Below are 15,338 nucleotides of genomic sequence, written 5' to 3' on the forward strand. Positions count from 1 at the left end.
TTTCATTAAAATTTTATTCTGGGTGTGGATTATTTTCAGCAGGAATTGGCTGTCTTTATTTTATCCCTCCCTCTCTAGTGACTCTTGCGTGGAAAGATCCACATCTTGGGTAATCATTATCCCATACGTCACTAGCTCATGGACTCTTGCTAATTACATGAAAGAAAACATAATTTATGTAAGAACTTACCTGATAAATTCATTTCTTTCATATTAGCAAGAGTCCATGAGGCCCGCCCTTTTTTTGTGGTAGTTTTGATTTTTTTGTATAAAGCACAATTATTCCAATTCCTTATTTTATATGCTTTCGCACTTTTTTCTTATCACCCCACTTCTTGGCTATTCGTTAAACTGAATTGTGGGTGTGGTGAGGGGTGTATTTATAGGCATTTTAAGGTTTGGGAAACTTTGCCCCTCCTGGTAGGAATGTATATCCCATACGTCACTAGCTCATGGACTCTTGCTAATATGAAAGAAATGAATTTATCAGGTAAGTTCTTACATAAATTATGTTTTTCACGCGTTAGCCCATAAAGCTCTTAACTACTGACTTTTTTTGTCGGTAGGAGTCTTGTCGGTAGAGGGTCTACCGCTTACTTCTCCCAAGACTCCAAATACCGGCGTTATGCAGATCCCATTGAAAAGATAGGATATGCAATTGGCGTAAGGGGATCTGCGGTAGCCTGGAATCGCGATAGGGAAGTGAGCGGTAGACCCTTTCCTGCCTGACTCTAAATACCAGCGGGCGGTAAAAAGTAGCGTTAGGACCCCTTAACGCTGCTTTTGACGGCTAACGCAGAACTATAAATCTAGGTGTATGGGTTTTTCAATAAAATTATTTACACACAAATATTGCAGTCATAAGACAACTTTCCAATTTAACTCTATTGTTAAATTTGCCTTCTTTCTCTTGATATCTTTTGTTGAAGAGTAAAGCTAGGTAGGCTTATACAGGAGACATCTTGCAAACACGACTGCCAGCTGGCTAAAAACACGTGTACGCTCTTAAACCTAGGATTACTCTTTAACAGACGTTACCAATAGAATTAAGCAAAATTGATAATATAGGTAAATTGGGAAGTTGTTTAAAATGTCATGCTCTACCCAATACATTTAAATTTAATTTTTACTTTACTGTCCCTTTAAAGTACCGATCAGGAGCCACAAAGAAGTGCTGGTCAGTGTTGTTTAAGTCCAGTTTTTTGAGCGGCTCAGCAGTGAAACCTATAATAAGGGAACCACACCTTGCAGTCTGCATTGTGTAGTGTTTGCTAATTGCTCTAATTAACTGTTTCACTGCTGAGCAGCTCACAAAATTGGACTTAGAGAGAACACTTCTGCTGGCGCTGGGGGGATACTGCTGCTGAGCCAATCCTCATCAGCAGTCTTACAACTGGGTCATGTAACTCCTGCTGCTGATTGGTTCACCTGCTGCATCTGTTTGGGACCAACAGTGCTCTACGGCTCCTGAGTAGTACTGTAACTATGTGTTTGACCCCATTGTGGGGGTTAAACACAGCATTGCAGAGTGGCAAGTACTAAAATTACATGTTCTAATGGATTAATGCTTGTAATTTATTGCATAATAATGTCCCTTTAAAAAACTAAAATATTTTTTAAAACCTTGTGCACCTATTATTCTCAGGCTAATTGCATTATATTCATCATTATATCTAACCCTTATTTAGTGTTTAATGTTCTGAAAATATTCTCCTTTTATTTTTAAGATGTATTACCATAAAACAGATCACTGACATTTTGGGTTTTTAAATTTGCAGCTCACCTTTCATGACTTTCAAGTTGAACCCAGTGAAAACTGTTTGATTGACTCAGTGGTGGTTTATCAGGATCTGGCAGGAGTTGAAATGATCGGTCAGTCAGTCCTGGTAGTGCACAATAATAATTGCTATTTTCTGTACAGTAACTAGACCTTCTTCTTTTTTAAAAAAATAAAAACAACAGAAAAGAAATGCTTGATTACAAAAACAGCTTGCTTGATTAGATGGTTCCTACCTAATGTGCAGCCTTTTTTCTTTAAAGGGCCATGATACCCAAATGTTGAAACACTTGAAAGTGATGCAGCATAGCTGTAAAAAGCTGACTAGAAAATATCACCTGAACATTTCTATGTAAAAAAGAAATATATTTTACCTCAAAATGTCCTAAGTATTCACTCCCTATTGTAAAGGACTTTAAGCAGCAAATCAGTATGTCTATCCCGGGACAGGCAAGGGAGTGAACCTCATGCACACTCATATTATTTACCTATTCAGTTTAAGGAAGTTTACTATAAAAACTCATGAGAGTTAAGTGAAATCGCATGAGATTACAGTAAAAGAGTTCATGACCTCAGCACTGTTGATGCTGATTGGCTGCAGTTCATGGGCGCGATCCGATATACGGTGCAGGTTTCGGAGCAAGTGTTGCTAAAGTGCTGTAAGTCTGACAAACTAGCGATGTCCAGAAATCTGCATAAGTACAAATTTCTGGAGTCGCCAGTGACTTACAGCACTTTAGAAACTGCCGCCTACAAAAACTGACTAAATTATAAAATCTCCCGTAACTGTCTAACACGCCTCCCAAACATAGCCCAACACGTATACCCCTCTATCCGCAATCCCCCCTCTCACTCCTAACAATAAATGTATTAACCCCTAAACCACTGCTCCCGGACCCCGCTGTTTGGATACACCTGTCTATGGGCCAAAAAAATACGGCCGAAGGCAGAAATATACGAGCGTTACACCGTATATGTGATACGGGCGACGCTGCATATCGGATCGGGCCCCATATCTTCATTTTTTTTTACCTGGAGCTGAACAGCAGTTGAAGTTTAACTTTTTACACAGGACTTACTCTGGTGAGATGAGGAAATGGAGTGGTCAAATATCTTCCTTTTTTACATAGAGATGCTCAGGTGATATTTTCAAATCATCTTTTTACAGTTATGCTGCATCCGTTTCAAGTGATTTAGCATATGAGTATTATGAGTATTATGTCCCTTTAATGAGACAGTGAGGGGCTTGGGAATATTCCCCTCCTGACCACTAGGAGGAGGCAAAAAACACCCCAACACACCAGACCTTTAAATCCCTCCCACTTCCCATGATCCTTAATCATTTTCTTTTGCCTCCTTGAAAAGGAGTGAGGTGAAAGTGAAGTGCAAGATCTACACATCGTTAAAAAGGGGATTTTCTAACCGATCTGAAGCCTGATTCCTCATCGCAGTAACCTGGAGGTATGGGAGGAGAGGGAGGCATGGGTGGGAATGAACACGTAGGAGACAACGGAACAGGAGGCTTCCGCAAGCGCTCCTTGAAAGAGGGCCTCTCTCTGAGTCTGATGTCAATTAGGATCAAAAAGACACCAATGCCTCGAGATCCTCTGGTAAATCTCTGGCAGCAACTTCGTCTTTAATCGCATCAGAGAGCCCATGAAAGAAGGTGGCAACAAGGGCTTCATTGTTCCAACCTACCTCTGCGGCAAGCGTACGGAACTCAATAGCATACTGAGCAACAGATCTTGTACCTTGCTGAATGGACATGAGTCATTTAGCAGCAGAGGAAGAGCGAGCCGGAACATCAAATACCCTTCGAAAGGAGGCCACAAATTCAGGGTAATTTGAAATCACAGGTTTATTAGTCTCCCACAAGGGATTAGCCCAGGCAAGAGCTGTGTTAGAGAGTAACGAGATGAGAAATCCCACTTTAGCTCTGTCAGAGGGAAACGCCTGAGGTAACATCTCAAAGTAAATGCTCACCTGGTTCAAAAACCCTCTGCACTGAATAGGATCGCCTCCATATCGCTGAGGTAGAGGTGCAGAACCGGACATGCTCCTGGTAGGTATAGGTGCAGCAGCAGAAACCGGAGCAGCCATAACTTGCGGAACACTTTGGTCCAAATGTGCAGTGCGAGTTTGCAGGGCTAGTGCAAATTGATCCAAGCGGTGATAATGTTCATCCATCCTGTAAATGATGGCAGATAAAGGTGGATTATTAGCACCATCAGGATTCATGGCCTTTGCGTAATGTCTGGGTGCCAGGAATCAGACTGAGACGAGAAGTGCAAACATAATCACACCTTTATTAATAGCAAAAAAAAAAGTCCACAAATAACAACCCAGGAGTCAAAACCAGAGCTGGTAGTCAGACGAGCCGAGTCAGGAGCCAAAGCGAATAGTCAGACGAGCCAGAATCAGGAAAAAGGAAAACAGCAGAGTCAGGAACAAGCCAGGGATCAGGAACCAGGAAGGACGTCAGGCAGCCAGGTAATACACAGGAACTCTCACAAACAGGTCTGAGACAACGCAAAGGCAAAGCATACTGAACAGAGGCCCTTTAAATAATAAGTGATGACATCACAATTCTGAGACTGCATCCTGTCTTACATGGATGATGCACACCAGTCTGGCCATAAAAGGAAGTGCAGGAAATGAGCAGCATCCCCCACAATGCACCATAGTCAGGAAGAGAGGTGAGTAAAATGGCTGCCAGCAGCACATGGCAAACACAACAGGGAAAAAACCCTGACACACAATAGAAGTTGACATTATGCAACGTCCTTAGCACTGTCTGAGCTGTCACAGAAACTCCAATTTCTGTCGATAATCCCTGAGCCAAATCTGAAGCACTTGCCTTGATGCAAATCTGAAGCACTTGCCTGTTTTTCAGAGCTAGATTGTGCAAGTAGCACACTGTCCGTAGCGTCATTTTAGGAGGACAGCCACTGCAGCTCTGCTGCAACTGCGTTTTGACTAACTTTTAGTTGGTCAACAATCTTCTTTTATCCTTTTCCATCTTTGTGAAGTCTCACAATCAGATTTTTCAATTTCTCTGGCAATTCTTTGCCATGTGGAGACATTATGCAAACTTGCAGATAGACACAGCCCTTTGGTCAAAAAAAATAGTTTGTTCTGGTAACTATGCTCATGCAATTAGGCTAATTGGAAATCATAGGTGTACTCAATTTTGTTTCAGTGACCACATGTGTATTCACTTTTGTAGCATTTAGTTTCTACCTTGGGGCCTGTATTTTCAATATAATCTTTCTAAAGTATTTGTTTTTGATTGTTTATTATAGGAAATACTTTACTTGTCAACTTAGAAATAAAACAATTATTGAGAGGTGATACAATTTTGAATAATTTGATATTTAAGTAATATTGCCAAGGGATGTACTCACTTTTGTTGTATACTGAATGCTGCATTAGCTGTTTTAGCTAGATGAGCCTTGTGGCTTAAGTCTTGGTCTGCTGATATGGTTTCTCTCACTTTTCTGAGTAAAACTCTCTTTGGGCTTTGACTGGATGCTATTATTGCCACAGTCACTGGGGGTAAAGGAGCTTTTCTGCCCCATGATAATAAATCTAAGGGTAAGCATAGATTGGCTTGGTATTTTTGGACCTTTTGGTAATCTAAGACTCACAAATATCCCCCTTTACCCAAGGTTCTGGATATTCCAAATCCTCCTTGAAGTCTAATTCCAAAAACAAACAGTCCAAGAATTCTATCCCGCTCCGAAGACTGTATGAAAGTGCTGCCCTGATACAAAATCAGTCTCTGATGGCCTGCTGATAATTTCCCAGAGTTATTGAATAAGTTTTGTTCAAGGCCTCCTCGGAGAAGATACTTTCTGTCTCAAGTGCCTCAAGATTCTTTAAAGGCCCAAGCATTCTTGGCTTATGTGAGAGATCTGGAATTAATGGGAGTAATTACTCCAGTTTCAACTTCAGAATTATGTCAAAACAGATACAAGACAGGACAGTCTTTGACTTGGTGGCAAACTCACCAGTCCTTGGTTCAGGGAAATTTATTTATTTGACCAGTGTGGATAATAATCTCCACAGATGCCAGCTTGTTAGGTTGGTGTGCAGTCTGGGGGGCTCAGAGAATGCAGGAATTTTGGTCTTCTCAAAATGCAAGATTAATGAAATCTTCAGGATCTGACACAAAGTTTTCTGAGATTCCAGTTTCAGATCACACATCACAGCAGTGACTTACGTCAATAATTAGGGAGGAACTTACTGTTCCTTAGCAATGAGGGAAGTGTCTTGCATCATCAGTCGGGCAGAGCACCATCTTCATCTCAGTCACCAGTCTTTTCACCCTGGGGAATGATCTCTGAATCAGGAAGTTTTTGACCAAATTGTGAGATGTTAGGGTCTGCCAGTGATAGATATGGCTTCTCACTTGCATCATGAACTGCCTCAGTATTGTGCCAGGTCTTGGGGGCTTTGGGTGAGTCTAATAGATACCCTAGCCTACTGTATCCTTGGTTGTTCATTTACATTTTTTATTCATTTGTGTTTTTATTGTCAGGCTGAGGTGATTGCCACCTATGGGGTTGGGTGATGGTCCCGTTAGGCAGAGGATAGTCCAGAGCAGCAGGTTATGTAATACACTGCAGATAAGTTTGCAGAAACTTAGATACAAAAGGAGCAGGAAAAAACAAAGTCCAATTAACAGGCCAGGGGTCATACAAAGGAAGGTAGTCCAAACAAGGCTTCAATACAAAAAGGAGCAAGCAGGGGACAAAGTCCAGAGAAAACAGACAGAGATAAGGAATCTGAATAATAACACAGGTACAAACAATAGAAGCTGGGAAACTTGAGAAGCTCACAGCAATGTCCAAGCAATTTGTAAGGGTGAGCTGCAGAGTTTTATAGGGGAAGACCCCTCTTCTGGGAGTGGCCTAGTAGGATAAGAGCCAGTGCACGCTATAGATCACATGTAGGTGAATGCAGCTGTAGATTTACTGAGAGTTTTGCTATCTTGCAGTACCTCAATTTCACTACATAGATTGGGGGTGCTCACGTTCCTGTCTGTATACTGTTGTGCAGTGGGCCTCAAGCTTGGGGACTGGATTAATAGCAGTATTGGCAAAGATGTAGCAGATGAAAAAGAGGTAGGCGGGGGTGACAGGAGAGGAAACTCACGAAGAGTGGCTGGCACCCTGGGCAAACAGACCAAGGATGGACAAGATGCAGATCTGACAGAGTGCACTACAGATTGAACTGACCCTGCTCAGTGCAGGCAGCAACAGATACAATGGTTCTCTCTCTGAGAGTATTATCATGACAGCTATCTAGGAGTGATATTCAAAATCAAGCAGGAAGAAGCCTCAACAATTCTGATTGCCCTGGCATGGCTTCACAGGGTTTGGTTGGCAGATCTGGTGCCGATGTCTTCGTTCCTGTCTCGGTGGCTTCCTCTAAGAAAGGATGTTTTCTCTCAAGGTCCTTTCTTTCATCAAGATCTGAAAACTCAGAATGTAATGGCATGGCGATTGAGCGCTTAGTTCTGTTTGGGAGGTTTTATATGACAAGGTTATTGATACCTTTATTCAGGCTAGGAAACCTGTTATCAGACGTATACTATGTAACATAATGTCAGGAAAACTTTTTTTGCGTGGTTTAATTTCTATGGTTACCGCTAAAATTCTTTTAGAATTCCTAGAGTTCTTGAGTTCTTGCTGGAAGGCTTAGTTAAATGTGTATCCGTCAGTTCACTAAAGGGTCAGATTTTGTCTCTTTCTATTTTTTGCATAAGAAAATTGCTAACATTTCTGAATTTCAGCCCTTTGTTCATGCTTTGATCAGAAATAAAACAGTAATTTGACCGGTTTCTCCTCCTTGGAATCTTAATCTGGTTTTTGAGGTTTCTTCACACTCCTCCTTTTGAACCAATGCATTATTTAAACCATAAGCTTTTATCTTGGAAAGTTTGTTTTCTTCTATTTCTATTTCTTCAGCTAGAATGGTCTCTGAGCTTTCAGATTTTTCAAGTAAATCTCCTTTTATAATTTTTCCTCAGGCTAAGGCTGTTCTTCACACCAGCTATTCTTTTCTTCTTAAGGTGATATCTACAGAAACTATCAGGAAATTGTGGTTCCTTCTTTTTGTCCAACTTTTAAGAATTCTAAGGAGCGTCTTTTACACAACTTGGATGTTGTAAGAGCTCCTAAATATTATGTAAAAGCCACAAAAGATTTCAAACATTTTATTTTTGTTAATTTTACTGGACCTCACAAAGGTCAGAAAACTGCTGTTATTACTTTAGCAGCTTGGCTTAATTTGATTGCAGGGGAAACTCCCCCTTAGCATATACTTGTTCATTCCACTAGAGTAGTTGCTTCTTCTTGGGCCGATTATAATGAGGCTTCTATTGATCAGATTTGTAAGGAAGCTATTTGCTCTTGTTTGCACACTTTTTCTAAGTTTTATCACTTTGATGTGCATGCTACTTCTGAGGCTGCCTTTGGCAGAAAAGTTCTGCAGGCAGTAATACCTGAATAGTAACATCTTGCCCACACTGTTTGTCCCCTACATTCACGGTGTTCTTGTGGCATCCATGGCTTGGGTATTTATTCCCAAAAGTGATGACTTGTAGACTCTTACCCTCTGAGAAAGGAAAACAACACGTATATGCTTTCTTGATAAATTAATTTATTTCATGATGGTGAAAGTCCACAAGTCCCACCCTTTCTTTTTGATGATGACATGGGAACTCTCACCATCTGATGAAAGAAAACCAAATGTATGCTTAACTTATAAATTCATTTATTTCATGATGGTGAGTCCACAAGTCCTGTCCTTTCTTTTTGTTTGTTATACGTCAGTACTTGCTTTGCATTTCTTTCCCTCGCTTTATCTTTCCTGTTTCTATTTTTTACTCATCTACTTGGTTATATGTACGACTGAGGATCATAAGTGGGTGTGTTGGAGTGTTTTTTTGCCTCCTCCTAATAATCTGGAGGGAAATATTCACACATGTGATAACTTCATGAAATAAATTAATTTATCAGAAAAAAAATTTGATTTGCTTTTTAAAAAATAAAATAAATATTTGGCTACATCATTACTAGACAGCATAATCAGACATAGTTTTGCCATTTCAATAATTACTATTGATGCATAAATGTGCATGTGCAAATTTCACTTGTATATCCCTTTATGATGATGATGATGATGATGAAGGCCATAGACTCATTAAAATTTAATTAAAAGGGCTTGTTGCTCATATGCTAAACTATTTGAAAGTGATGCAGCATATCTGTAAAATGGTGACTAGAAAATATCACATGAACATTTCTTTTTTTTTTATCTTAATTAAGAATTTATCATAATTACAAATATCTCAAAATATCTCTTTACAATATAAAACAATCATCAAAGTATCTTCAAGAAATACTTGGCATTTACAATACACAGATACATAAAGCTTTGAATTATTTAGTTTGTCTATATTATTATAGATCAGATAGTCCAGACTAAATGAACAACTACCTTTCTTGTCTCTCAAGAAATTTAAGCCATCTGTTTTGAGTAATTTATCAATTAATTATGTCTTCCTGTCTTCTAAATCTTAGCCTCTTTACCCTACCACACGCAAACGAAAAAAATAATAAAAAAAAATAATTAAATGATGAATATTGATCCTCCCCTATCTCTTTCCTTTATTCCTTAAGTATTATACATGGATATATTAATAATTTGTTCTATACGGATTTTTAATTCATCTCCTTGATAACAGATAAAATCTTTCCAGACCTTACTCAGAAAATCACTCTTTTTACCTCCTAATTTATAGTCATAGGCAGTCAAAATTGCAGAATTTGTTAAAAGATTTTTTTGCTTCCGATACTGACGGGATCTTTTGTTAATCCAGTTTACAAAAATTAATTACCTAAGGATTAAGATCGCTGTTTGCACATATTTGCCTTTCTTTCCCCAAGAATCATTATCATATCAAGAGAAGATAGCTGATTTTAAACCAAAATTGTTTTAGCTTTGTACATTCCTAAATTAGGTGTCCTAAGTCTAGATTTACATAAGAACATTTGGGACATATATTATTGACCTCCTTTTTCTATTTAACAACCCTTTGTGGTGTAAGATAGTCTCTATGAAGTAGTCTAAATTGGGTTTCTCTTAAGTATATAGAAGTACATAGTGTTTGAGTCTTATTAAGGCTTTGAAAGAGGGATCTACCCAAATCTGGATGTCCAATGACTTTAACCAGATGTTCATTAAATCTTTTAATAGTCTTTCCCCATCTACTATTCTTAAGACTTTATATATCAATGATAATGACAATTTCCCAATATTAATAGCTTCCATTAATGGATGTTTATACCAAATATGCAGAAAATTTCTAGTCAGTCTTGCAATATAATAATGGCTTGGAGGAAATAAAATTTATGTTTAGATAGGACTCCAGGAAAAACTTTCTGAATTTCCATAAAAGAATATAATTTCTTAGAGTTTGTATCATAGAAATCCTTAATTACTAGATGTTTTTCTGCAGACTATTTACTAAATATGTTAGATGTGATCCCCAATGGAAAGTACCTATTACCCTGTATTGAAAGCCATTTAGAAACATTTGATTTGTTCCCCAGCTATTTCATAGCTTCCCTCCAAGCCTTCAAGATGTCTCTAAATAAAGGATGGGAGGAAATGGTTATGCCTAGATCTCTGTTTGAGACATGAATAATAAAGTTTAGGAAATATGGGGAGCAAACCTGTTCCTCCAATTCTCTAGTTGAATATCTGTAAGATCTGTAAGTTTGTAGCAACCAGTCAATAGGGAGACGTAAGATAGTAGCCTAAATTGTACCATTCCAGATTTGGTAAAGTCAGACACCCTTTGGAATAAGGTTGATACAGATTATTGAGTTTTATTCTTGCTTTTCTTCCATTCCATAAATAGTATCTCAGTCTTCTTTGATTGAAACGCCTCAGATTGTTTTCCTGATTAATAAAGGAAACATTCTTAATAAGTATTACATTTTAGGAATTATGAATATCTTAAACAAGTTGGTTTTACCAGAAATCGAGAGTGACAAGCCTCCCCAGCTTTTTATCTTGTCATTATTTTCCTGTAAGATTGGTGAGATAATGTCTCCATACCGTTTTGTAGGGTCGGCAGAGATTTTTAAGCTTAAATAATCCAAATGATCTGTTTCTGTGAACTGATAGGTTTGAAGAGAATACGTTTTTTTTTTAACCACAATATTTTCGATTTTACCACGTTTTTTTTTATAACCAGACACAGAGCTAAAAGTTTAAGAATAATATCAATACATAATGTGGGGTCAGATATAAATACAAGAAGATCATCAGCAAATAGTGAAATTTAGTATTTCTGGTAGAATAGTCCTCAATTTAATTGCCAAGGGTTCCAAAACAAGATCAAATAAAAGAGGTTAAAGGGGACAACCCTTTTGGTTGCCCCTTGTTAATGAAAAATAATTTGAGACCCCATTATTAATCAGTAAAGATGCCTTCATGTCAGAGTAAATATTTCCAACCAAATTCAGAAAACTTCCCCCAAATCCAAAATCCCCCAAAACTTTAAACATAAATGGCTATTCCACCCTGTCAAAGACCTTCTCTGCATCCAAAAATAGCAGGAAGATTTTGCTTAGTAGGATTTTGAGACAGGTAAGATTAGTGTAATACTTTTGGAATAATGAGGATATATTTTCTTGGTCTATATACACTTTTCCCTTACTTCTAAGAGCAGCGATAGTTTTCCTATTGGTCTGGATAACCAGTCTCATATATGAATGTTTCTGATGGAAATCTGGTCACCCAAAGTCCGTGGAACGATAGACGCAGAAGGTTTTCAGACCAATGCCATAAAGGTCAACACATATAGACCATAGGATCGTAAATAACAATGAGAATGTAGGAGCAAGTAGAATAAAAGTGTAAACTTTATTGAGTATACTAAAAACACAGCAATGCGTTTCTCAGCATATTAGATGCCGTTTCATCAGGCTGTATAACATACAACCACTACTTGCTCTATAAATCTACAAATACTGGCCAATCATGTAACAGTGCTAATACATACCCCTCTACATCAGAGTGAACTAATTAATCATGCTCACCTCTCGATAAAATAATCTAGTGAGGTTTAATTAGTCACTGACCAATAGAGGGATAGTATTAAGCACAACAACATACATAAAATCTTCTTAACACATTATAAAAACACATTGTAAAAACATCAGAGGATACAATGTACAGATATAATATATACAATCACATATAACATTCATGAATTCTTCTAGCTAGATATGATCAAAGTATATCCTATATGGCTGGATGAAAATTCTTTAATTATTGCTAACCAATCGATTACAGAGTCAATACTAGTGGATGCGGTCATTTAGCAGGGGTTAAATTAATATCCAGGTGTAATAAGACACTTTCTATGAAAGAAGAAGCAGTAGATCTAATATTCAAACAACCTGAAAATGCACATATTAACTAACAAAAATAAAATATATGTGGAACATAGACAATAAATAAAGTCTATTAACATCCTATGGCTAAGTGATCAAAGATTCTTAGCGGGCTAAAAACATATAAATACGCTCATCTGAGAAACTCCATACGTTATAGTGATATGAAAGGGGAGTAATCAGTGGACTTGTACCGTAACAATAAAATTCTAAATGGTAATAAAGAGATCAGAGTGACTGTACAATATTCAATAGAGGAAAATTAACTCACACATAGCGATATTCAGGTGGCCAAAAACGCTGTATAGATACAGACAAAAAAAGTTTGTCAAATATATTGTCATAAAAAGCGATAATAGGACATCTCTAAATCGCTAATGGTAGCCTACAATTTTTAATGACATATACAGACAACATCAACCTATACTGCCACATAATATAGCCATTTTGAACTATAAAGATAATAGGGAATTAGTACAAAACATCATAAAGAACAGGACTAGGGAAAACCTCAACAAGGGGCACAAAATAAGTGATTAGTAATTAGTTATACGACACTGCACTAGGCATAAATCCAAATAGTTCAAAACTATTCTAGCTGTCAGAGACAATATACACTATTAGACCTACAGAAAAGAACTATTGGCCCTAAATTAACGATTCCCTAGATCCAAAACATATGATAGCAAATGTATGCTGTAATGGAATTAACCATAATTGATAAAACATAAAAATGTAACTCAAAGCATGAGAGGCAGAGGGAGAGACCACATTGGATCCAGAGGTGCCACGGGAGTAATTATTAAAATGCAGCCAGGTCAATATTAAGATTGAGACCGGCAGGAAGCATACTCTTTAGCACATGGATCCAGTAGGTCTCTCTCTGTCTCGACTGATTTTAGGCAAAACAATACAATAATAATAAGTGTAATTAAACATATTTTTGTTACTCAGTGTCCAAATAATTAAATGTCTCCAACCGTAAACACCATAAGAAGTGATTTCTTCTTCTCTGTAGAAAGTTATTGTTCTTGTGCCATTTGCCACAAATACACTTGCAATTACAATTAAATAAGATAATTTGTGCATAGTACATACCCATAAGAGGGGGGAAAAGGGTCAATTAACCAAAATCCTATAATATTACAGTGATTATCCCATTGATGATATATTGTAAGTTTTATAGGGAAAAGGTTATTACCTATTTTGCATGTATAGCACTTTGCTACAGATATCATTAAATGGTTCTAGTCATACATAACACATAACCATGGCTTTACAATCATTTTTAAAGAAAGATACATACTACACAATAATATGAAGGTCCAGAATTAAACATATCTCTCTTAATCAGTGTCCATGATATTGTAGTAATCATTAAACCTGTGATATTAAAATCCTGTAAGAATTTTTTTTTCTTCACACGTATGCCCCTTACTGCCTAAGTAATAAAATGTGTTTAACCATCGCTACAGATACATTTATAATTACAACTGATTAAAGCAATTTGTGCATAGTACATATTCATAAATTTATAAACTACAACAACAAAAAAATCCCCTCCGGGGATTCAAAGATGAAGAAATTGGAACCTGATATGATCCTTAACTTGGGTGGGTATAAAAGTGAGAAAAGTCTTTTTTCTGAGACCAAGCGAGAGCAAAAAGTTGAAAATTGCCTTCTTTTTTGTGACGTCTCTACCGAGAAGTCTTGGAATAATAGGATTTTTGCATCTTTATAATATAAATTCTGATGTTTTCTGTATGCTCTCAGCAGTTCTGATTTTCCTTGGAAATTTTGCTATTACCGGGCGTGGTTTCCTAGATCCTTGTGGCAGAGTTTCATTTTCTCTTCTCAGCCTATGTATTCTTTCCACAATGAAAAGATTTTTGTCTTGTTTAAGTCCCAGAAGGTCAGGTAGGATATTCTCCACAAAAGGTTTTAACTCTTAAAACTTCAGCTAGGCCAATTAAATGCTGATTGTTCCTTCTGGCTCTATTTTCAATATCTTCTATTTTGTTAGATATAATCACTTTTTGCTTTAATAGAAATTCTATTTTTGTTTCCATGTTATTCTGCATATCATCGCAGTTAAGAGACCCTTTGTTTCAAGATCTTTGATTCTCTCTGCTTGAGCTTTAATTTCTCCAATGATAGTATCTAATCTTCCATGGATCTCCTCTATCTTATGTATGATTAGAGCAGATACTTGTGAGGCTATACTACTTGCATCAAGGGATTCAGATATTTTATCTTCCAAACAGGAATTACTAGGAGAGTTTGTACCTTTGCCTACCTTTTTGTCTAAATTTTTAAGTTTAGGTGACATTTTGGTTTGGTGGAGATATTTATCCATAAGCCTCTCAATTAACTAAGACCCGGTATGAGAGGTCCCTTTTTCCCCTCTGTTTTCCCTTTCCCCCTTTCTTCTCTCAGGCAGGATCTGAAATATCTATTTAAAAGACTGTGTAAAAGAAACCAGGCATGGAGGTTTTCAAATAAAAGTTAATAGATATTCCATTTAGTGTGCAAAGTTCCCACCAAGTCCTGTTATCAGACAGCTCACAGTTTCTTTATAGAGAAGACACAACTTCAAATCTTGGGTAGAGGCCCTCCAAAAATATGATTTTAATTAACAGACATAGAATCTGCCTTAGGTTGAGTATAGCAGTGTCTCTACTGTATGAAGATGTTTTAAAATGCGTATAGACAGAAAAAAACAACAACCATAAGATCTTTGCAAGGGTTGTAAGGATATTGTTGCTGGGAATCTGTTATACATTGAAGACAGTCAAAAACAAGAAATAGCTAATAAGGGAGGCTTACCTCTTGTCCGAGAATAGAGGAATCTGTTATGCCTTGTAACTTGTGGCAGTCCTACCTCCTTAGCTGTTTGTGACTTTCATTGGGGATTGAAAGACCTCTTGTTGTGAGGCAGTTCCACTGCTTCAGCTTCCCATCTCCTTGCTGCTGCTTAATTGGCTGGGTCTTTTAAGAGAAAAGAAAAACAACCTAGGCCCTTCTTATGCTGACCATGAAGGGACCAAGGCAGTATTACCCTCTCCTCCTGACCGCCCAGCAGTGTC

At 37.5% G+C, this 15,338-nt stretch overlaps 1 protein-coding gene across 1 annotated transcript in view; it reads left to right on the forward strand.

The window, feature by feature from the left end:
• LOC128636266 (ovochymase-2-like) overlaps window positions 1-15,338 on the forward strand; it is a 343,532-nt gene that overhangs the window by 140,325 nt on the left and 187,869 nt on the right. The window contains 2 exon segments of the mRNA XM_053689302.1: window positions 1,779-1,872; window positions 10,710-10,889. Coding sequence (XP_053545277.1) covers window positions 1,779-1,872; window positions 10,710-10,889 — 274 coding nt within the window.

Source organism: Bombina bombina, chromosome 7 (genome assembly GCF_027579735.1).
Source record: "Bombina bombina isolate aBomBom1 chromosome 7, aBomBom1.pri, whole genome shotgun sequence".
In the NCBI taxonomy this organism is placed as follows: Eukaryota; Metazoa; Chordata; class Amphibia; order Anura; family Bombinatoridae; genus Bombina; species Bombina bombina.